We start from the raw sequence: 19,038 nt of genomic DNA, 5'->3' as shown, positions 1-19,038 counted from the left end.
TAAATTTAAAAAATCAATAAAAATTAAAATAAACTCTAAAAAAAATCAAAAAATAAAATGTTTTAAAAAAGTAACCAAAAATTAAATAAACTGTAAAAATAATTAAAAAAAATAAAAAATCTCAAAAAAATGACAAATTGGATGTTTATTCCAAGGTCTAAACACGCCAGCGGTACGCTGCCAGTCCTAAGCCTGAGTAAAGTGTGAAGGAAACATGGAATAAAAAATATATATTATAATAAATCAATTAACGAGATAGCTAGGTCGAACACAATCCAACAGTAATAACTGATATAAAGCAATAAGTATTTAAATATATTTTTCGGCCAATTGTTTATTATCTGCCAATTGTCTATTCGGGCAATTGTCCATTTGGGGAATTGTCCATTCGGGGAATTATCCATTAGGGGAATTGTCCATTCGGGGAATTGCTTTCGGGGATTTGTCTTTCGGGAAACAGTTTTCGGGCAATTGTCCGGGACCCATCCCCACCATGATCACGCCCGGAGCCAATAGTGAAGAACCCAGGCAATTACGGAAGGTTTATCTAAGATTGTGTTGTTACTTTACCAAGATTCGAATTATCAGTAGTAATTACACGAGAGCTCTAAAATGATCGATTTGTATTCCGAGTGACACTTTGACATTTTTAATTTCGCGACCGGAAGGGGAGTGCAATTATGTAAAAGTGTCACGAGGGCAAAACAAATCCATAATTTTTAAGACTTCGGGTGTAATTTGATAAGATTATTTCATGAATAAAACTGTTTTTAAATCATTTTAACTAATATTTTATTGTTTTTTAACTAATTATAGTTATTTGTTTAACTAATATTAACATGTATTTGTTGAGAATGAAGTATATAAACGCAGATAGCTTCATTCCCAACAAATACAAAACAAGTTTAATCAATATACTTGTTCACCGCGCTTTCACTATCTGTTCAACCTGGCAATTCCTACATGAAGAGTTAGAAAACATAAAGGTGATCTTAAGTAAAAATGGTTTTTCGTTGAACTTCTTAGAAAGATACATCAGACGCTTTTTCAATAACAAATTCCAACCAAACAGCAAAGTAGAAGAAATCAAAGAAAAGATCTATATCAAACTTCCATATACTGGTTACCACAGCTTACAAATCCGACGCAACATCCTTAGAATAATTAAAAAAGCATTTCCCTCTATAGAATTAAGATTTGCTTTCACGACTTTAGAAAGGATAGGATCTCGTTTTCACGTGAAAGACATGATTCCTAGTGATCTCGCATCTAACATTATATACCAATTCAAATGTAGTAGCTGTGCAGCTACGTACGTCGGGAAGACTCGACGTCACTTTAATGTCAGATATTGCGAACACTTAGGTGTCACTCCTCACTTAGGAAGACGATCAAGAACAGTTCCAAATTCAGCGGTATTCCAACATATGACTGATTCTGACCACCCTATTAATCGTAAGGACTTCTCAATCATTGGTCATGCAAGTTCTCCAACGGAACTCAGCATCAAGGAGGCATTATCCATATTTCTTTTGAAACCACCCTTAAACACGCAACAAGACATGGCGTGTTTGAAATTATTGACTTAACCCAATGATTGTCAATGTCATTTTTTACGTTTTCATTAATTATTGTTTGTTCCTTTAAAATTATTTTAAAGCAACCGCTCAAGAAACTTATTATTATGACGATGATTAAAGTAATAATTGAAACGTCAGCATGAATTTTAATTTAGTTATGGGTTTTATCTTTAAGTTTAATATTTTATTGATATATTCGCCTAAATATTTGCTAAACCTGTTCCTGGTGTTCTCTTTGACAAGCTGTAAAACATGAATTGCCATTAATGTCATTGAATGTTGATTTTTTCATAGCAACGAAGGGCATCTGACGTAATACTTGACGACTTTTATTTCTGTAGCTTTGTATTGGTCAGAATCTCTATGAACGAAATAATCAGTAGTAATTGCACTACAGCTCTAAAATTATCGATTTGTTTTAAAGACAAAGAGAAACAGCAGTTTTGGTAAATAAATATGTGTTTTTTATTTGGCAACAGCGCTGTCCTGCCAAACTTGACGGTAGAGAAAAAGCTAATACAGTTGAGTCGGCGAGTCTTTACCCGTGCGTCATCATTTAAAGCATACGAAATAAGTCGGAAATTTACTAAACGCAACGGCAAATAGATATTATTCCGATCACGGCTTTTTATAAAATTTGAAGTTATCAAATAAATAGAATGTCAAATTTAAGTTTTGCTTTAAAATTTTGGTGCATAATTACAGCTACATTTGGAGTAGTTTAATAAATTATTTTATTTTCATTGATTAATAGATAAATAAAAAATTTATAAAAAAATTCAATAACATATTTTTTTTTTGTTATTTTACTCACTTTGGCGGAACCTTAAACACAAGCATTCAACTGTGTCAACAATGAGGTTAGCTTTGTACGTCGTCGAAATTTATCTTAAAATAATATAAACTTATCACAAAATTTCTAACTCCAATATAAAATTAGTTGTGAAAACAACTGTTTGTATGATAAAATTCAAAATGCAAAAATTCGACAAAATAGCAGCAAAAAATTCAACAAACTGACAGCCAAAAAAGTAAACAAACCAAAACGTTAGAAATTGTACTTAAAATATGTGAAGACATCCCCAATCGTCTTTCTTTGTACCTATCTCTTTCAATACACTGAGTCTAAATCGTTCATAAAAATAACATGTGTTTTTACTTAATATCGGGCGGCAGCTGGTTTGTCATTAATTTCATGCGTGGAAGAGAATGATGCTAAATAAAAAGTATGTGTTTTATCTCACCAGGTATTAATGACGCACGGGTAAAGACTCGCGGACTCAACTGTATATGAGGAAAAATTTGTTGAATTTGTTTGCCTTTAAGTTTGTACGGGTGGGTTATGATGTCATTAAATCTATTACGTGCATTTCTAATTGTTTGACTTCTAGTTTAAAACAATATGTAGAGCTAAATACATGACATCTGCTATTTGGTAAATTTAAATTAATATTTACACAAGTGTCCTACTAAAACAACGGACACGCCTTTAATAATATGTATTTTCTTTCTAGAAAACGCAGTTAAAGTGAATTGGGCTAGAAATACTAATATAGTTTAAGTACAGCTCGAATCTGTGTAATAAAGAAATGGATGCTGAAATGCGAAGAACTTTTAATAAACAGAAAAGTTGAAATAATATTATATTGCTCAGGAAGATCATTTTCCAGACTACTGACTTTTCATAATGCGAGCATTGTTTGTGCATCTTGTTTTACTATAAATATAGAAGTTAATTACTGTATATTGCTGCTATTATGTTAATTGCTTCAACAACCTGTTTGCGAGGGAGAGAGAGAAAGAGACAAATAAATAGTATCATTTATTAGCGCCGTTTGTTTCAAGGCTCAGAAGTTTCGTTATTAAATTACAAGAGAACGGCAGTTCTCGTCAATGGCGCATAATACTCCTACATGCGACACTATATCGATACATTTTTGGCATAGTAACGTAAGTCACCAAAAACGTTTTTGTAGAAAAACCATGTTTTTAATTTAACCTGGTTAAGCTTATTTAAATTATACAAAATTTACCAGGGTGTTTTTTGAGGTCTACGGTTTAATAAAAAACAATATTTTTTGAAGTTTTTTTATAGTTTTAGCGGTTAATTGATACTTAAGTTATTTTACAGGTTCTAAAATCTTCAGTCTTGATAAAAATGTAACGTAAGCACACACATACGTCACTTTGGCGGGAAATTGTAGCACTTAAAGTAATTTGGAAAGAATTACAAACAATCGTTTATTATAAGAAACACAAAATAACGTTACAACAATAAATTAAGTAAAAAAAGTAAAATATTTGACACGGAAAACTAAAATTTTTAGAGTTATTATCAAAAGAAAATGAAACTTACGCTCATTTTAAAAATTCTGATTTTTAAATTACACTTTTTTTTTCAAAAATATGCATTCTAAACCGGTCAAATTTGTTGGAATAATTACTTATACTAATATAAAGAAATTCGTGTAAGGATTACTATAAATTTTTAATTTTTTGTGGAAATGGAATACGTTTTATTTTTCACTTTTTCCTACAAAATTCGAAAGGGTTCTCTATTTTCATCATAACTTGCTTAGTTTTGAAGCTATTAACTTCTTCTGAAGCTCATTTGATAGGTATTCCGAAGTACTTTGACAACTCACTTTCAATTAACATTAGTTTAGTTCTTTAAGTAAGGAGTGTATTTAGTTTTTTATTATCCTCCATTTTGTTAATAATAACTTTTTTGTAAAAGCTTATAGTTTTTGAGTTATACGTGAAAAACAGCTTTAAAACAGGCTTTTTATTACGAAAAAAATAAAATCTTTCATAACCTCAAAAAAAATTAATTTATTTTAATAACGTTATATAACAAATTTGGCTTAGAATTTGTCCCTCTATCGACTTATGGTATTATTTTTAATAAAATAATTTTCACCCCCGAGAAGCGGGAGCATCCACTACCAGGGTAAAAGCGCAAGTTTGCATCATATCACCTTTATTCCTTGAGGTATCCTCTAACTACTCACCAATTTTCATGAAAATCGATGAAGGTTCAACGAAATCGAAGGTGAAAAGCTTCGGTGACTGCACTATTCTATGCAAATCAGAATAGAAACATGCAAGCAATATTTATTTATTTCTAACCGTTTTCTAGATATGTACAAGAGTTGAAATTGATAATTTTACAATTTTTAACTTATTTTTTAACAAACATTTTACATTTTTTAGTCACATCCATAAAAGATCTTGGAGTTACACTTGACTCTGGACTATCTTTCAATATTCATATAAGCAGTATCATCTCAAAATCGCTTCAACTGTTAGGTTTTATTAAAAGATGCTCCCAAGACTTTAAGCAGTTGAGATCGTTTAAACTGTTGTACTGTGCAATGGTGAGGCCAATCGTGGAATATGCATCTTGCGTCTGGTCACCCGCCTATGAGACATACAACTGTAAGATTGAAAGGATCCAGCACCTATTCCTTAGGTTCGTCGCATTCAAAACAAACCGTAGAGACTGGAATTATATGGATCTTGAACTAGAACTTAACATTGACACCCTATCAAGCAGACGGAAAAAAAAGGACATGTACATGTTGTATAATATTATAAATTCAATTCACGACTGCCCTGAGCTCCTGGAGTAAGTAGGTTTACATATTCCCTCCAGAATCACACGTTCAAGATCTACGTTTCATACTCCCATCAGCAGAACTAACTTCACTGCAAATTCTTTCATCTCGAGGGTTTCTAGACAGGCAAATGCTTGCTCCAATTGTGTGGATTTCTTTGCGGATAGTTCGCGATTTTTAAAAACGCTAAAGGATTGCACCCTCTAGTTTTATGTTCTTGAATATTTTAAACTTGTGATTATATATCTTTACCTGTTATTTTTACTTTTTGACTTGCTTTATTGTCGTAGTGTTTATTGTATCTTATTGTATTTTACGTATATTTGTAATATTTTGTTAGTTCTTCATATATTCTGTAATGTTTTATTGCAATGAGCTTTGCTCGTAAATATATATAAATAAATAAAATATAAATTTTACATATATTAAAATTTACAAAGAGTTTTTAACAAACAATTCAACCGAATTTTTTCTTAGGTTATATCAAAATAAATTGTAATAAATAAACGAACTTAAATATGAAAAGGAGTTTTACAGGTTCATAATGTTAGTTAAGGTTTTAGAGTTTTTTGAAAAATAACTACAAAAACATGTTTTTCGTTATAACTTACCTAAAATCAATAATTTAGTCGATTGTAGCACGAATCTGTGACTGTCGTAAGCCAAACACTGACTGCGAAAATCTGACGTAAGTAACAGAAACCGACCGATAGTTACGTTATTATGGCGGTAAACGACGTTTGCTTACGTTATTATTATGGAAATGGTGCTAAAGTTGCGTTTCTTTTGCGGGTATGATTAAAAAAATTCTGGACATACGTTTTTAAAATAGTTAAAAAAAAGGTTTAAAGTAATTCTAGGCTTACTACACTTTGGCATTACCTTCTAAACACTAATGGCGTTTAGACAAGGCGAAAACGGCGGGTTCGAAGGAAAAAATATTCCCATGAGATTTTTTTGCATAATCACATTCGTGAGATATTCCAGAATAAGGTTCAAGAAGTCGCCCACGTGAAAAGTGGGCCAATTTTTTTTAACAATTTTTTTTTAATCAAATTGCAAGAATCAATATTTTTGGCCCAAACAATTTTTTCTTTAATTTTTTGGACCATTCTGGACAAAAAAGGTCTCTTATAATTTTTCTCTAAAGTTGATCGTTTTCGACTTATAAGCAATTTAAAATTGAAAAAAACGAAAAATGGCGATTTTCAAGGCTTAATAACTCGGTTAAAAGTTATTATTATGAAAGTCAATATATGACTATATCAAAGTTTAAAGCCTCCCCTACAAGATCCTGAAGAAACTTTTGTCATTTTTTAATTACTAAGCTGTTATTTTTAAGTAATAATAATACGCGTCATGCACGTGTGCGGTCGCTGTAAATTCTGAGTGCGAGAGAGAAGCCATTCCAACAGTCCAATTGTGCATCTTACTCGCACTCACATTTACAGCGGCGTCAATATGATCTAACCGCTCTTTTTTATTAATTAAAAATCACAGCTTAGTAGTAAATTAATGACACAGATTTCTTCAGGATCATGTAGCGGCGACTTTAAACTTTGATTTAGTCACTTTCTGACTTTCATAATAATAATTTTAACCGAGTTATTAAGTCTTAAAAATAGCCATTTTCGCGTTTTTCAAATTTTAAATTGCTTATAACTCGAAAAGGATCAACTTTAGAGAAAAATTATAAGAGAGTTTTTTTGTCCAGAATGATCCAAAAAAACCTAAAGAGAATAGTCCGGGCCAAAAATATTGATTTTTTCAATTTGATTAAAAAAAATTGTTAAAAAAAAATTGGCCCACTTTTCACGTGGGCGACTTCTTGATCCTTATTCTGGGATGTCTCACGGATGTGATTATGCACAAATATCTCATGGGAATATTTTTCCCAACGAACCCGCCGTTTCCGCCTTGTCTAGTTAGTTTAATGAAAAAACATGATTTTCGCCAAAAATGTCACTTACGTTACTTTGCCAAAAATGTATATATTATATACACGAAATTTTCGATTGAAAAAGACTTCGAAAGTCGAAGTCTATATGCTTTATAGGCTTCGAAAAGCATTTGATAGAGTAAGACACGACCTACTATTAGAAGGTCTGCAAGAAGTCGGTTAAGATGGAAAAGGCATCAAATTACTAAAAAAAACTTGTACTGGAACCAAAATGCCGAGTGTTAAGATCGAAGGTTACTGAAATCTAAATCTAAATAATATACGTGTTATAGTCAAAGCCCGAATTTCAGTCACTCCTAGGTTTGACTAGGCAATCCTCAGGTCTGACTGGCGGTCTTAGTCAAAGCCCGAAATAAATTACAGTTACGACCTTTGACTAGTCAAACCTAGGAGAGACTAAGTTGGTCAGGCAAAGGTCGAAATTTAATTTTATGAAATCGGGGTTTGACTAGTCAAACCCCGATCCCGACCCCAAATAAAATGTAATTTGTTAGACTAGGTTTATTAAAACGTCATTTTTTATTTAAATAAAAAATTAGTGTTTATTCTCACATGTTGAGGCAGTATGGCATTTATGCCCAATTTCACCAACAGATCTTAAGCTTAAGTCGAGAATACCATAAGAAATAATATAATATAATTATAATATATTACAATAAGAATACCATCATATAATAATAGATATAATTGATAATGAGGTAAGAATCTAAAATTATGATGCAACGTACGTGATACTCAAGGAGGCCCTATCTATAAGTAGAGCTTAGCTAAGCTGGAGCTTAAGATATGTTGGTGCAACCAGGCATTAGTGTTGCACAATACGTTGACCTTTTACAATTACATAATTTTGAAGAGCATTTCTTATTGCAGTAGCATTCTTAAAAGTCTTGTCCTCCAAATTTAGAATATTTTGTACTAATTTCTCTTACAGAAGAGTCTAATGTACTCTTTTGTACTAATTTCTCTTACTGAGACAGCTTAACGTCTGGAACATCTTCGAAATTAAGAAAATGCTCTTTGCATTCTTTTACTTGATTTCTTGAAAAAAGTGTGTTTATGTTCCGTATTTCGTACCAACTCTATATAAACCGTCAATTGTTTTATCTTGTATGATACACAAAATATTTCGAGCATCTCCATTGGCTCTATCAAAGCTGGGGATAGGTATTGTTATAATTTTTTTGATCGAAATTGGAGGAAATTACACCCAAAAAAAATGTGTGTTACACCATAGCAAATGAGAAAATTATTTCATTAAATATTTAAAGATATTTTTAAAATTTTTACACACAATAAAAATATTTTAAGGAAATAGCTTCCACAGAATTGTATGAGTTTAGTGTATACACTCCCAATATTTCCAATAATTCTTTTTTTTTTTTTTTAATGAAATTGTGAGGCAGGAAATTTTGTGTTGTACGTTTCCCACTCTGAATCTATCAAAATCCGACTGAGTTGAGCGAACGGAGTTTGATTCTTATTTACATGTAATTTGGTAATTTTTTCAGATGCTGTTTGTTGTATTTGCCAAAAAGAGAGATCTGACACATATACGTGCATAATTTGTAATCAGGTGGTACATGTTGTGTGCGCTTGCACACTTGGTGCATACTATGAAGGTTTTGAAAGAAAAGTTACATGCATGCGTTGTGCACAGACAGAAAAGATTAAAATAAATAAAGAAAAGGCGATTGAAGGTCTTCATGTGCAGGCTAATGCTATGAAACAATATAGTGAAAAAAAATTCCTCCAATTTCGATTGGAAAAACTGTAACACTCCCTATTCCCAGCTTCGATAGAGCCAAAGGAGATGCTCGAAATATTTTGGGTATCATACAAGATAAAACAATTGACGGTTTATATAGAGTTGGTATAAAATACGTAACAACAAACACACTTTTTTCAAGAAATCAAATAAGAGAATGCAAAGAGAATTTTTTTGATTTCGAAGATGTTCCAGACGTTAAGCTGTCTCTAAGATAAATTAGAACAAAAGATTCTAAACTGGGAAGACAAGGCTTTATAAAATTCTACTGCAATAAGAAAACTGCTCTTCAAAATTATGTAAGTGTAAAATGTCTAACGTATTGTGTAACTCTAAATATTACCTACTACCTCCCTACTGCCTCAACATGTGAGAATAAACACTATTTTTTTTTATTTTAATTACGAAAATATACATTAAAATTAAAAACTGACATTTTATTAAACCCAATCTAACAAATTACGACATTTTAATAGCTGATCGGGGTTTGACTAGTCAAACCCCGATTTCATAAAATTAAATTTCGACCTTTGCCTGACCAACTTAGTCTCTCCTAGGTTTGACTAGTCAAAGGCCGAAACTGTAATTTATTTCGGGCTTTGACTAAGACCGCCAGTCAGACCTGAGGATTACCTAGTCAAACCTAGGAGTGCCTGAAATTCGGGCTTTGACTATAACATACATACTTTAAAAAAAATACTGTTACCTCTTTCGTACGAAACAAATTGTTACTTCTTGTTTCTTTCTGTATAAAAGTTGTTTAGATGAGTTTAATTTAATGGAAGCAACCCCATTTTTTATTTACTTCCGAATTCACAGTTATTTTCCAATTACATTTCTCTTTCTCTTTCTTGCATTTGCGCCAGCACCTTCGAAACGTCAAGATATATTATGTTGAAGCTATTTTTTACCATTAGATACTGCCACTGGTTGGAAGGATCCTGGGGTTTTAGATCACAAAACAGTGGCGCGACATTTTTCTATTATAAACTTCAAAAGAAAAGAATATAATTAAATAAAAATCTCTTTTTATTATAATTTATTTATATATACTATTTTAACATCATCAGGAGAATGGCTCTAGAAGAACGAAAAGTCTGTTCTGCAATTTTTCTTGATGTAGCGCAGGCTTTTGACAAAGTGTGGCATGAGGGATTATATCACAAAATGAGATGCTACTTATCAAAACAATATTCTGAAATCCTAGAATCATATATATCCGACATATTTCGAGTTAAAAATGAGGAAGCATATTCAGAATTAAGCGAAGTTAAAGCTGGAGTTCCACAAGGAAGTGTCCTAGGGCCAGTCATATATCTGCTCTATACCAACGATATCCCATCATTGATTTTTATAATTTGTTAATTTTTTTTTAATAAGTGTAGCAAAAACTCTGAAATTATGCCATTTAGGTATAGGGAATATAACATGAGAAATAATCAGTATTTCTTAAGGACGTGAAAACGGAAAAAATATACGGGGTATTCTATTTGAAATAAGAAATTTCATTAGATTTCCAGAAAAACGGAAGATTTTACAACAATGTAATTACCTGCATATCGGCTGCATTGGCCTTACCCACCAAAATTTATAAAAATCATTTCAGCGGTTTCCAAGAAGTTACCGTGTTTCCATACTTTACCGCTACCCTGTATAACGAACTATACATAACGACGGTAATCAAAGCACATACAATACGATAATATTTAGGGCACATTGAAAGATTGGAAAAGGAAAGAATTCCGAAAATGGTACTGTGACGAAAGCCAATTCAAAAAAGAAGAATAACTAAACCAAGAAATAAATGAAAGGCCTGCGTATGTGAAGACTAACAAAAAAGTAATATTAACAATTAGAAAGATAAAGCATTGGACAGAAACATGGACGTATAAATAAAGATCTTGTATACGTCCATGGACAGAAATCATTGGACGGAAGTGGTTTTGAACTTTATGGAAAGACTATAAGAAATTTTAAATTCTAATAGAAAATTCAACTTTTCGGCCATAGATTTTAAAGGCTTGGTGAGCTTTATAACTAAATATAAATAGGTATAGGCAACCTTGCATAAAAATTATTCACTATGTTTTAAGGATTTTTAGCAGAACAGAAAATAAAGAAGGTAATTATTTTTTTCAGAAAACTAAAAATCTGACAAAAATTTAAATATTACCATAAGTCCTTTCCAAGATAATTCATCTTTCCAATATATCTGAACATAGGGGTAGTAATAAAAATATATAATTTTTCTACAACCGTGTTAAAAATGCAATTTTTAGCACTCCATACGAGCGTTAAAAATGCTACTTTAAGGCACTAGTGCTTTAAAATATTATTAAGGCACTGCAGTTCGTATTGACCGTATAGGCAATTTTGATGTAATGTCAAAAAAATATAAAAATGGAATGTCAGTCAAGTTCAAGTAAAAGTTTTTGTAGATATTGTCCTGTAATTAGGTTTGTAGAAAAAATATTGTATGATATGCGTGTTAAAAGTACATTTTAAGGCACTCATGTGAATTGCAGAACTCGCTATCGCTCATTCTGTAAACTTTCACATGCGTGCCTTAAACGTGTACTTTTAACACTTACCTATATCATAAATAACTATTTTTCTATAACGGACAATGTCATAATTTGCTATCTCTTGTCAGTTGCTGAAACGTCACATTTTATCCCATAGGGTAGGTTCTTTCTATCCAGCTCGCAGACAATTCCCCAATAGTCCAGAAAGCCACTGCGCATCCGCTAGGAAAAATATTCTAATTCGGATTTTTTGCACAATCTTACTCAAAAAGGACTCCTTTTAACAAATTTGCATGTTGACCAAAAAGTGGTCAAACATTTTTTAAACGTTTTTTTTTTTTGTTTTTTTCCTAAAATTATTTTTTTTGTATGGAAAAATTTTTTTTTAGGTTTTTTGGATCATTCCAAACAGAAAAGGTCTTTAGTGACTTTTCTCTAAAAAGGATAGTTTTTGACATATAAGCGATTAAAAATTGAAAAATTGCGAAATCGGCCATTTTTAACCCTCAAAAACTATGTGAAAAACTGAAAATTTGAATGTTGCCAAGGTAGGTAGATATTCTTTAAACATCGATTGATGAAATCCCGAAGAGTTTTTTGAAATATAATATTCAAAACTCCTTTGTTTTTAATTTCTAATCACGCGTGCGCGACACTATTTTCCACCGTTCGTTGCATGTGTATACAATATGAATAAATTCGTTATTTCGTAAACCGGCTACTTTAAGAAAAAACCCGAAACAGGTCGATTTTTATTTTTAAGTTGTGATATTGTGGCATGTATGGTATACTAGTGACGTCATCCGTCTGGGCGTGATGACGTAATCGATGATTTTTTTAAATGAGAATAGGGGTCGTGTGGTAGCTCATTTGAAAGGTTATTGAATTTTCTATTCAGTAGTGTAAACATTTACATAATTATTTATACAGGGTGTCCAAAAAAGTTTTATTAAATTAAATTATTTGACAAAAAAGAAGTAGAAGGACACCCTGTATAAATAATTATATAAATGTTTATATTACTAAATAGAGAATTGAAGAACCTTTCAAATGAGCTAGCACACGGCCCCTATTCTCATTTAAAAAAATCATCGATTACGTCACCACGCCCAGATGGATGACGTCACTAGTATACCATATATGCCATAATATCGTAACTTAAAAATACAAATCGACCTGTTTCGGGATTTTTCCTTGAAGTCGACGGTTTAGGAAATAACGAATTTATTCCTTTCATTTGCACCATACTGTCGGTGGAAAATAGTGTCGCGCACGCTTGATTATCAATTAAAAAACAAAGGAGTTTTGAATATTGTATTGCAAAAAACTCTTCGGGATTTCATGAGTCGATGTTTAAAGAATATCTACCTACCTTGGCAACATTCAAATTTTAAGTTTTTCGCATAGTTTTTGAGGGTTAAAAATGGCCGATTTCGCAATTTTTCAATTTTTAATCGCTTATATGTCAAAAACTATCATTTTTAGAGAAAAGTCACTAAAGACCTTTTCTGTTTAGAATAATCAAAAAAACCTAAAAAAAACTGTTTTCCATGCAAAAAAAATAATTTTAGGAAAAAACAAAAAAAAACGTTTAAAAAATTTTTGATCACCTTTTGGTCTTGGCAACATGCAAATTTGTTAAAAGGGGTCCTTTTTGAGTAAGATTGTGCAAAAAATCCGAATTAGAATATTTTTCCTAGCGGATGCGCAGTGGCTTTCTGGACTACAAAAGACCCCCATGTTTTTGGATTCCTTTAACGCGTTTCTTTTATGAATGTCCTAAAAGCCTCAGTTGCATCAAATTACTATGTATACATGTACATGTACATATATAGTCTATAAAAAATCTTGATTTATTTTGAAGTCTACAAAATTTTGAAAATTCCCAAAATCCATAAAAAACAGTTTGTTGAGTTTGAAAAATAATGTTTTATTATATGAGAGCAAAAATAGCAAATATCTAAAATAGGGGAATGTAATAATGAGAGCGCTTAAATCTGTATTTTTCAAAGTGTATAGCTAATGCAATATTTTTTATCCTGTTTCTCTAGCTCATATCACTTAACAGAACTGAGTGATATTGAGTAACGACACTGTTTTAGCAGAACATATTTTTGTCAACAAAATAAAAATACGCAGTTGTGTGGGAAAACCTTTCGACGGATCAACACACATATCCACTCTTAGTAGAGATAAGTGGATATTGTTCTTTTTTCTTTTTCCATTTCGAAAATGCCCTGCAGCCGCGCTTTTGCGGTTGTGTCTTTAATGGATGGAATTTTCTCCCTGTCTGCCTAATTCTCTCGAATACACAATACAAATGACAAGCGTTTATTTACCATCGGTAAAAGAGGGAAAAGCATTGAAATAAATTACTGTTTTTAGATTTGAAGGCAGGTTTTGTTTTAAATCAATTGCAGGACATTCAAAAATGCGAAGAATGTTTAAAATGAAGAATTAGGAACAAAATGAGTTTTTTTAATTGACTGATCTGGTTTTTTTATTTAGAAACATACAATCCTCATAACCCACGCAGGGTTATTAGTATTGGTATTAAAAAACGGTTTTTTATGCTCATTAAATCCCATAAGACCTTCAGATATTATATTTAACCTTAGGTGCATCACATGCTACTTACAAATACGTTTAAAACGCGTGTTTAGTGATCAAAATCGGTTAAACCATTTAGGAGTTATCGAGTTCCAAAATTGTTATCCACTTAACTATTATCGCCGAAATCGTCTAATGGTTACGACGTTAAACTTGTGATCGGGCAATTCTACTTTATTCGCTAGCCATCCTAATATATTTTTCCATCTATTCTGAATAGAAAAAAAAATATAGTGTCCATTCGATGATAAATAGTTGTGTCCTAAGTAAAAATGTCCACTTTGCCTGAAGGGCCTTTTGGCCTTAGGGGCATATTGTGTATGGGTTAGTTAACGGTTTCAGCATCTATTCCATCTAAGGTGTCTTTGTTGCATAACAGGTAGGTTGTTAGTTTAGGTTATGGGTATGTTTTTGGTGAGCTAGGCTCGTTTATTATTGACTCTCTGCCCCAGGTGACCAATCTCCGAGAGCTTATCCCCGCATTGCAACTGACGTCCATGGAGTAGGTGTCTAACGACTTTAAAACTTTGACTTTATTTTGTTTTATGCAGTGAATAAATAAACATGAGTGAATATTTTCGAAAGTTGCTGCCATACAATACAGATGTTGCTATTAGGTACAAACAAAAGATTGGCAAAATAAATAATATATATTGATTTTTCCCTCAAGGAGGCTAAGTTAAACTAGAGTGGAGACAGTTTTTCAATAGTAAGTAACATGGACATAGTTAGTTATTTAGCATTTTTATAGGACATTTTACATCATTTAACCATTGTTTTTGTTTCTCGGATAATAACTTATTTAGTTCAGTTTATTTTTAAAATATAGCACTGATGGTAGCCGATAAAACTCAACTTTATCACAGTTACTTTGCATTCCACACTTCAAAGCACACCAAAAATGAGGCATATTATATTTTTAAATCGATTCTTCCAGTTAAAATTATAAATTAATCCTTGCACAAAAAAATTACAAATAAACGCAACTAAAATGATATAAAACACATTAAGAACTAAAACAATAACTCACAATAAAACACTAAAAACTTTTGTTTTCTATACTTCCACAAAATTTATTATTTACAACTATGTGACTACAGCTGTTTCGGCGGAGTGCCTTTCTCAAGTGATATAATTTACACTTCTACATACGCACTTCACCTTCTAGATCATAATCAATCTTTCAATGAAGAGTTTCAAATTCTGCATATCCAAAATAAAGGCCTTAAGCTATCTTTTTTAGAATCTATGGAAATTAATAAACTGAAAAATACAGATATAATTCTGAATGACCAACTCGAGACAAACAGCTCCCCACTCCTCAACCTCTTCAGTTAGAGACTTAAAAAGGCAAACACATTGTAAATTATATCACTTGAGAAAGGCACTCCGCCGAAACAGCTGTAGTCACACAGTTGTAAATAATAAATTTTGTGGAAGTATAGAAAACAAAAGTTTTCAGTGTTTTATTGTGAGATAAAATGAACTTCCATCAAGTAACGGTCGAATCCATCAATTATTTAACAGAATAACATTTATATTTGCCTCCCAGGCGCCACATTTATTTAATTTTGACAGAATGCTGGAATACCCTGTTAAGAAATAGAAATTATGAATGAAACAAGTAAAAATAATACTTGTCTTACCAGAATTCAAAAAATTTCAGTGATAATTGCAAGTTATTGACCCATTAATGCCCCAAATCCTCATATCTCCAGCAACGACAACGTCTGCATACTCACCACCATCCACCCCAATCGCGTAATGCGTACTCAAGCCACGTGCCACCGCTTAGAGCGGCTTTGTTTTAATTTTTGTTTTAACTCAATTTCAGGTTCTTCACAAAATCGACGAAGTTTTGATCCCCACGATCTCGCCCAGCACCGTGTCGAACAGGGTGTACAACCCCTCAGCGTGGGAGTTCCTTGACAATTACGACTCTCTCATCTCTAACAGTCAGAGCCCTTTTAGAGTCAGGTAAGCAACTTTAATGTAGGTTACTAGGTGAGATTAAGACCTTCTGATCAAATGGGGAAGTGGAATTCGAGGTTAAGGTACATAGTCTGGGAAGATTATCGGAGAATAGGCCATTTTTGGGAAAAGTTATTTACCAACAGTTTTATTGCTGGAACCGAATGTTATGATTGTATATATTAATAATATAGGTATGCAAAATAATATTTTAACTTTACACCAAAAACACTCAAATAAAAATTCACCGTAATTAAATTCTGCATAGATACGTGTTTTTCCCGATTTAGTTCGACGAAAATTTTCCGCGGAAAAATATTTAATTTTCAACTAATATTTTAGAGAAGTAATTGTTTATTAATAATTAAATAACTTGGTAATATAAAATCTCTTTTCGTATAGATTATAATTCCAGAAGCCGATGAAAATTGAATGAACAGTTTAGCAACAATTAAATTGTTAATTAAAAATTTACGGTCGCTAAAATAACCACAAAAATTATGATACATAAAAATAACTATTGCTTTTGAATAAAAAGACACTGTACCTATCTTTAAGCAACTACATGAGACGGTTGTGTCGGACCTTATCTCATGTGAGCGCCACCACACATGAGAGTAAAAAATTAAGGATTAAGATTTGTGGTGACCAAATTTTAATTTGCTTATTTTTTAAGATTTGTAAATTTTCAAGTTTAAAATTACTCAATATTTTTCTATAACAAAAAACTAATCACATAAGGAACATCCTGTTGAGCATATCAAAATACTCGACAAATGTATCGAACTTTTCGAGAGCATGCCTTCGAAATTCTTTGCTGAATATTTGAGAATATTTCATAAAAGGTCCTCCTTTGCAGGAATTTTCATCAGAGAGTTCAGCAGAAGGGCAAGCAGGACATCTACAAAGTCGAAGGGGGCCACACGTTCTTCATTCCGATCGATGAAGGATTTGGGGTAAGTAGAAAACGACACAAGCCATATACCAAAGAGAAAAGTATATCCTTCTGTATAGTCTATGGGCCGGGTAGGGTGTGACATAATAATTATATTATAACCTAGATTATAAATTCGAGATATAGGGGAGTCAATAGAGTTTTTGCTTACGGAAAAAATCAAACAAGATATAACTTTATGTAATTGTACTAAGAAGTGTTTAATAAACAACATGTTAGTCCATGTGGCGAGACCGCTCCCGTCTGAAAAAATTTCTGATTCGGTTTCTTTGTGAATCCTTATTCAAAAAGATTCCCTTTAAACAAATCTGATGGGTGCCGGGCGAAATTTTTGGGCAGAAATTGTCTAAACAATTTTTTTAAACAAATACAAATCATCTTTTTTGTCCCGAAAAATATTTTTTTAGATTTTTTGGATCATTCTAAACAAGAAAGGTATCTCAAAAGATTCTCAAATTGATAGTTTTCGAGTTATAGGCGATTTAAAATCTGAAAATGCGAAAATACGCATTTTGAAGGCTTAAATTCATATTTAAATTAGTATTTTTGAGGTTGCCAAGTAGTTAAATTGTAGTTTAAACATTGATTTTCAAGATTATGCAGACTAGTCTTGTCTAACTTTAATTTACACCGTTGTTATTTAATTGTTAATTATGCGTGTCCATCCGATTTTTGTGCCGGTGCGGCGCGCACTATTTTTAAAAATCTCCTATTTTCCTCAAAAAAATATATTTTTTAGATTCTTTGGGACATTCTAAATAAAATGGGTTTCTTGTCATTTTTCTCAAAAGTTAATAGTTTTAAAGTTATATGCTATTTAAAATCCGAAAATGGGTACTTTCGAATTTTAAATCGCTTGAAACTTTAAAACCAATGACTTTTTCGAAAAAATACAAAAAACATATTTTATTTAGAATGTCCCAAAGAATCTAAAAAATATATTTTTAGGAGGAAAATAGGAGATTTTTGAAAATAGTGCGCATCGCACCTGCAAAAAAATCGGATGGACACGCATAAGTAACAATTAAAAAACGGCGGTCAAAATTAAGGTTAGACCTGCTATTTCCTCATGATCTTGAAAATGAATGTCTAAACTACAATTTAGGTGCTTGGCAACCTCAAAAATACTAATTATAATATGAGTTTTTAAGCCTTAAAAATGCGTATTTTCGCATTTTTCAGATATTAAATCGCCTATAATTGTCAATTTTCAAGAAAAATCACAAAATACCTTTCTTGTTTAGAATGACCCAAAAAAACCTAAAATAAAAATATTTTTCGTGTCAAAAAAAGGTGATCTTTTGTATTTGTTTAAGAAATTATTTAAACAATTTCTGCCCAAAAATTCCGCCCGGCACCCTTTAGATCTGTTTAAAGGGGACATTTTTGAATAGGAATCCGCAAAGCAACCGAATCAGAATTTTTTTCAGACGGGAGCGGTCTCACCACATGGTCTATGTCTATGTCAAAAAGTTCTACTTCAGAAATGGGGCTTCATTTTTTATTAAACAAATGAACTGCGAAATTAGTTGTTTTTTTTTTAATTACCTACGAAAATATAAATCTAAGAAAAAACTGACTTGACCATTGAAAAATTTAGAAAATTTTACACAAAAACTTTGTATAAAGATTTTTCTAAAATTAAAAATAGAGCTTCTATGATTTTTTATTTATAACGCTAAAGTCACCCTTCTCACAGACATTGGCGTACTGTATACTAGCGTTAGGCGAAGCGAACGGTTGAATTATTTTAATACAATTTTTTAAACGCCGTCTCAAAAAATGTAATTTCTGAAAATTTCGTAGTTTTACAGAATTACCAAATTAAGAGGGTATTACTCAAGTTTGAACAGATATATTACAATTTTATAGGTATTTTTAAAGTATAAGATGGTATCTTTTAAATGCACTAAATTATTTTACTTTAGTCATGAAATAAAAAAGTTCTTTTTGAGAAAATTTAGAAAAATAAAAAATGTAATACAAAAACCGAAAAATATCAGTTAAAAAATGTTTGTACAAAGTCAACAAAACTTTTTTCTGTACATCTTACCT

The 19,038-nt window shown here is 31.6% G+C and overlaps 1 protein-coding gene across 1 annotated transcript in view; it reads left to right on the top strand.

The window, feature by feature from the left end:
- Nucleotides 1-19,038, top strand: part of LOC114328983 (fasciclin-1) — a 319,916-nt gene that overhangs the window by 104,359 nt on the left and 196,519 nt on the right. The window contains exons 3-4 of the mRNA XM_050658656.1: nt 15,892-16,034; nt 16,888-16,984. Coding sequence (XP_050514613.1) covers nt 15,892-16,034; nt 16,888-16,984 — 240 coding nt within the window. The remainder of the gene's footprint in view (nt 1-15,891; nt 16,035-16,887; nt 16,985-19,038) is intronic.

Source organism: Diabrotica virgifera, chromosome 8, assembly GCF_917563875.1.
Source record: "Diabrotica virgifera virgifera chromosome 8, PGI_DIABVI_V3a".
In the NCBI taxonomy this organism is placed as follows: Eukaryota; Metazoa; Arthropoda; class Insecta; order Coleoptera; family Chrysomelidae; genus Diabrotica; species Diabrotica virgifera.
This window is presented reverse-complemented; position numbering and strand designations above follow the sequence as displayed.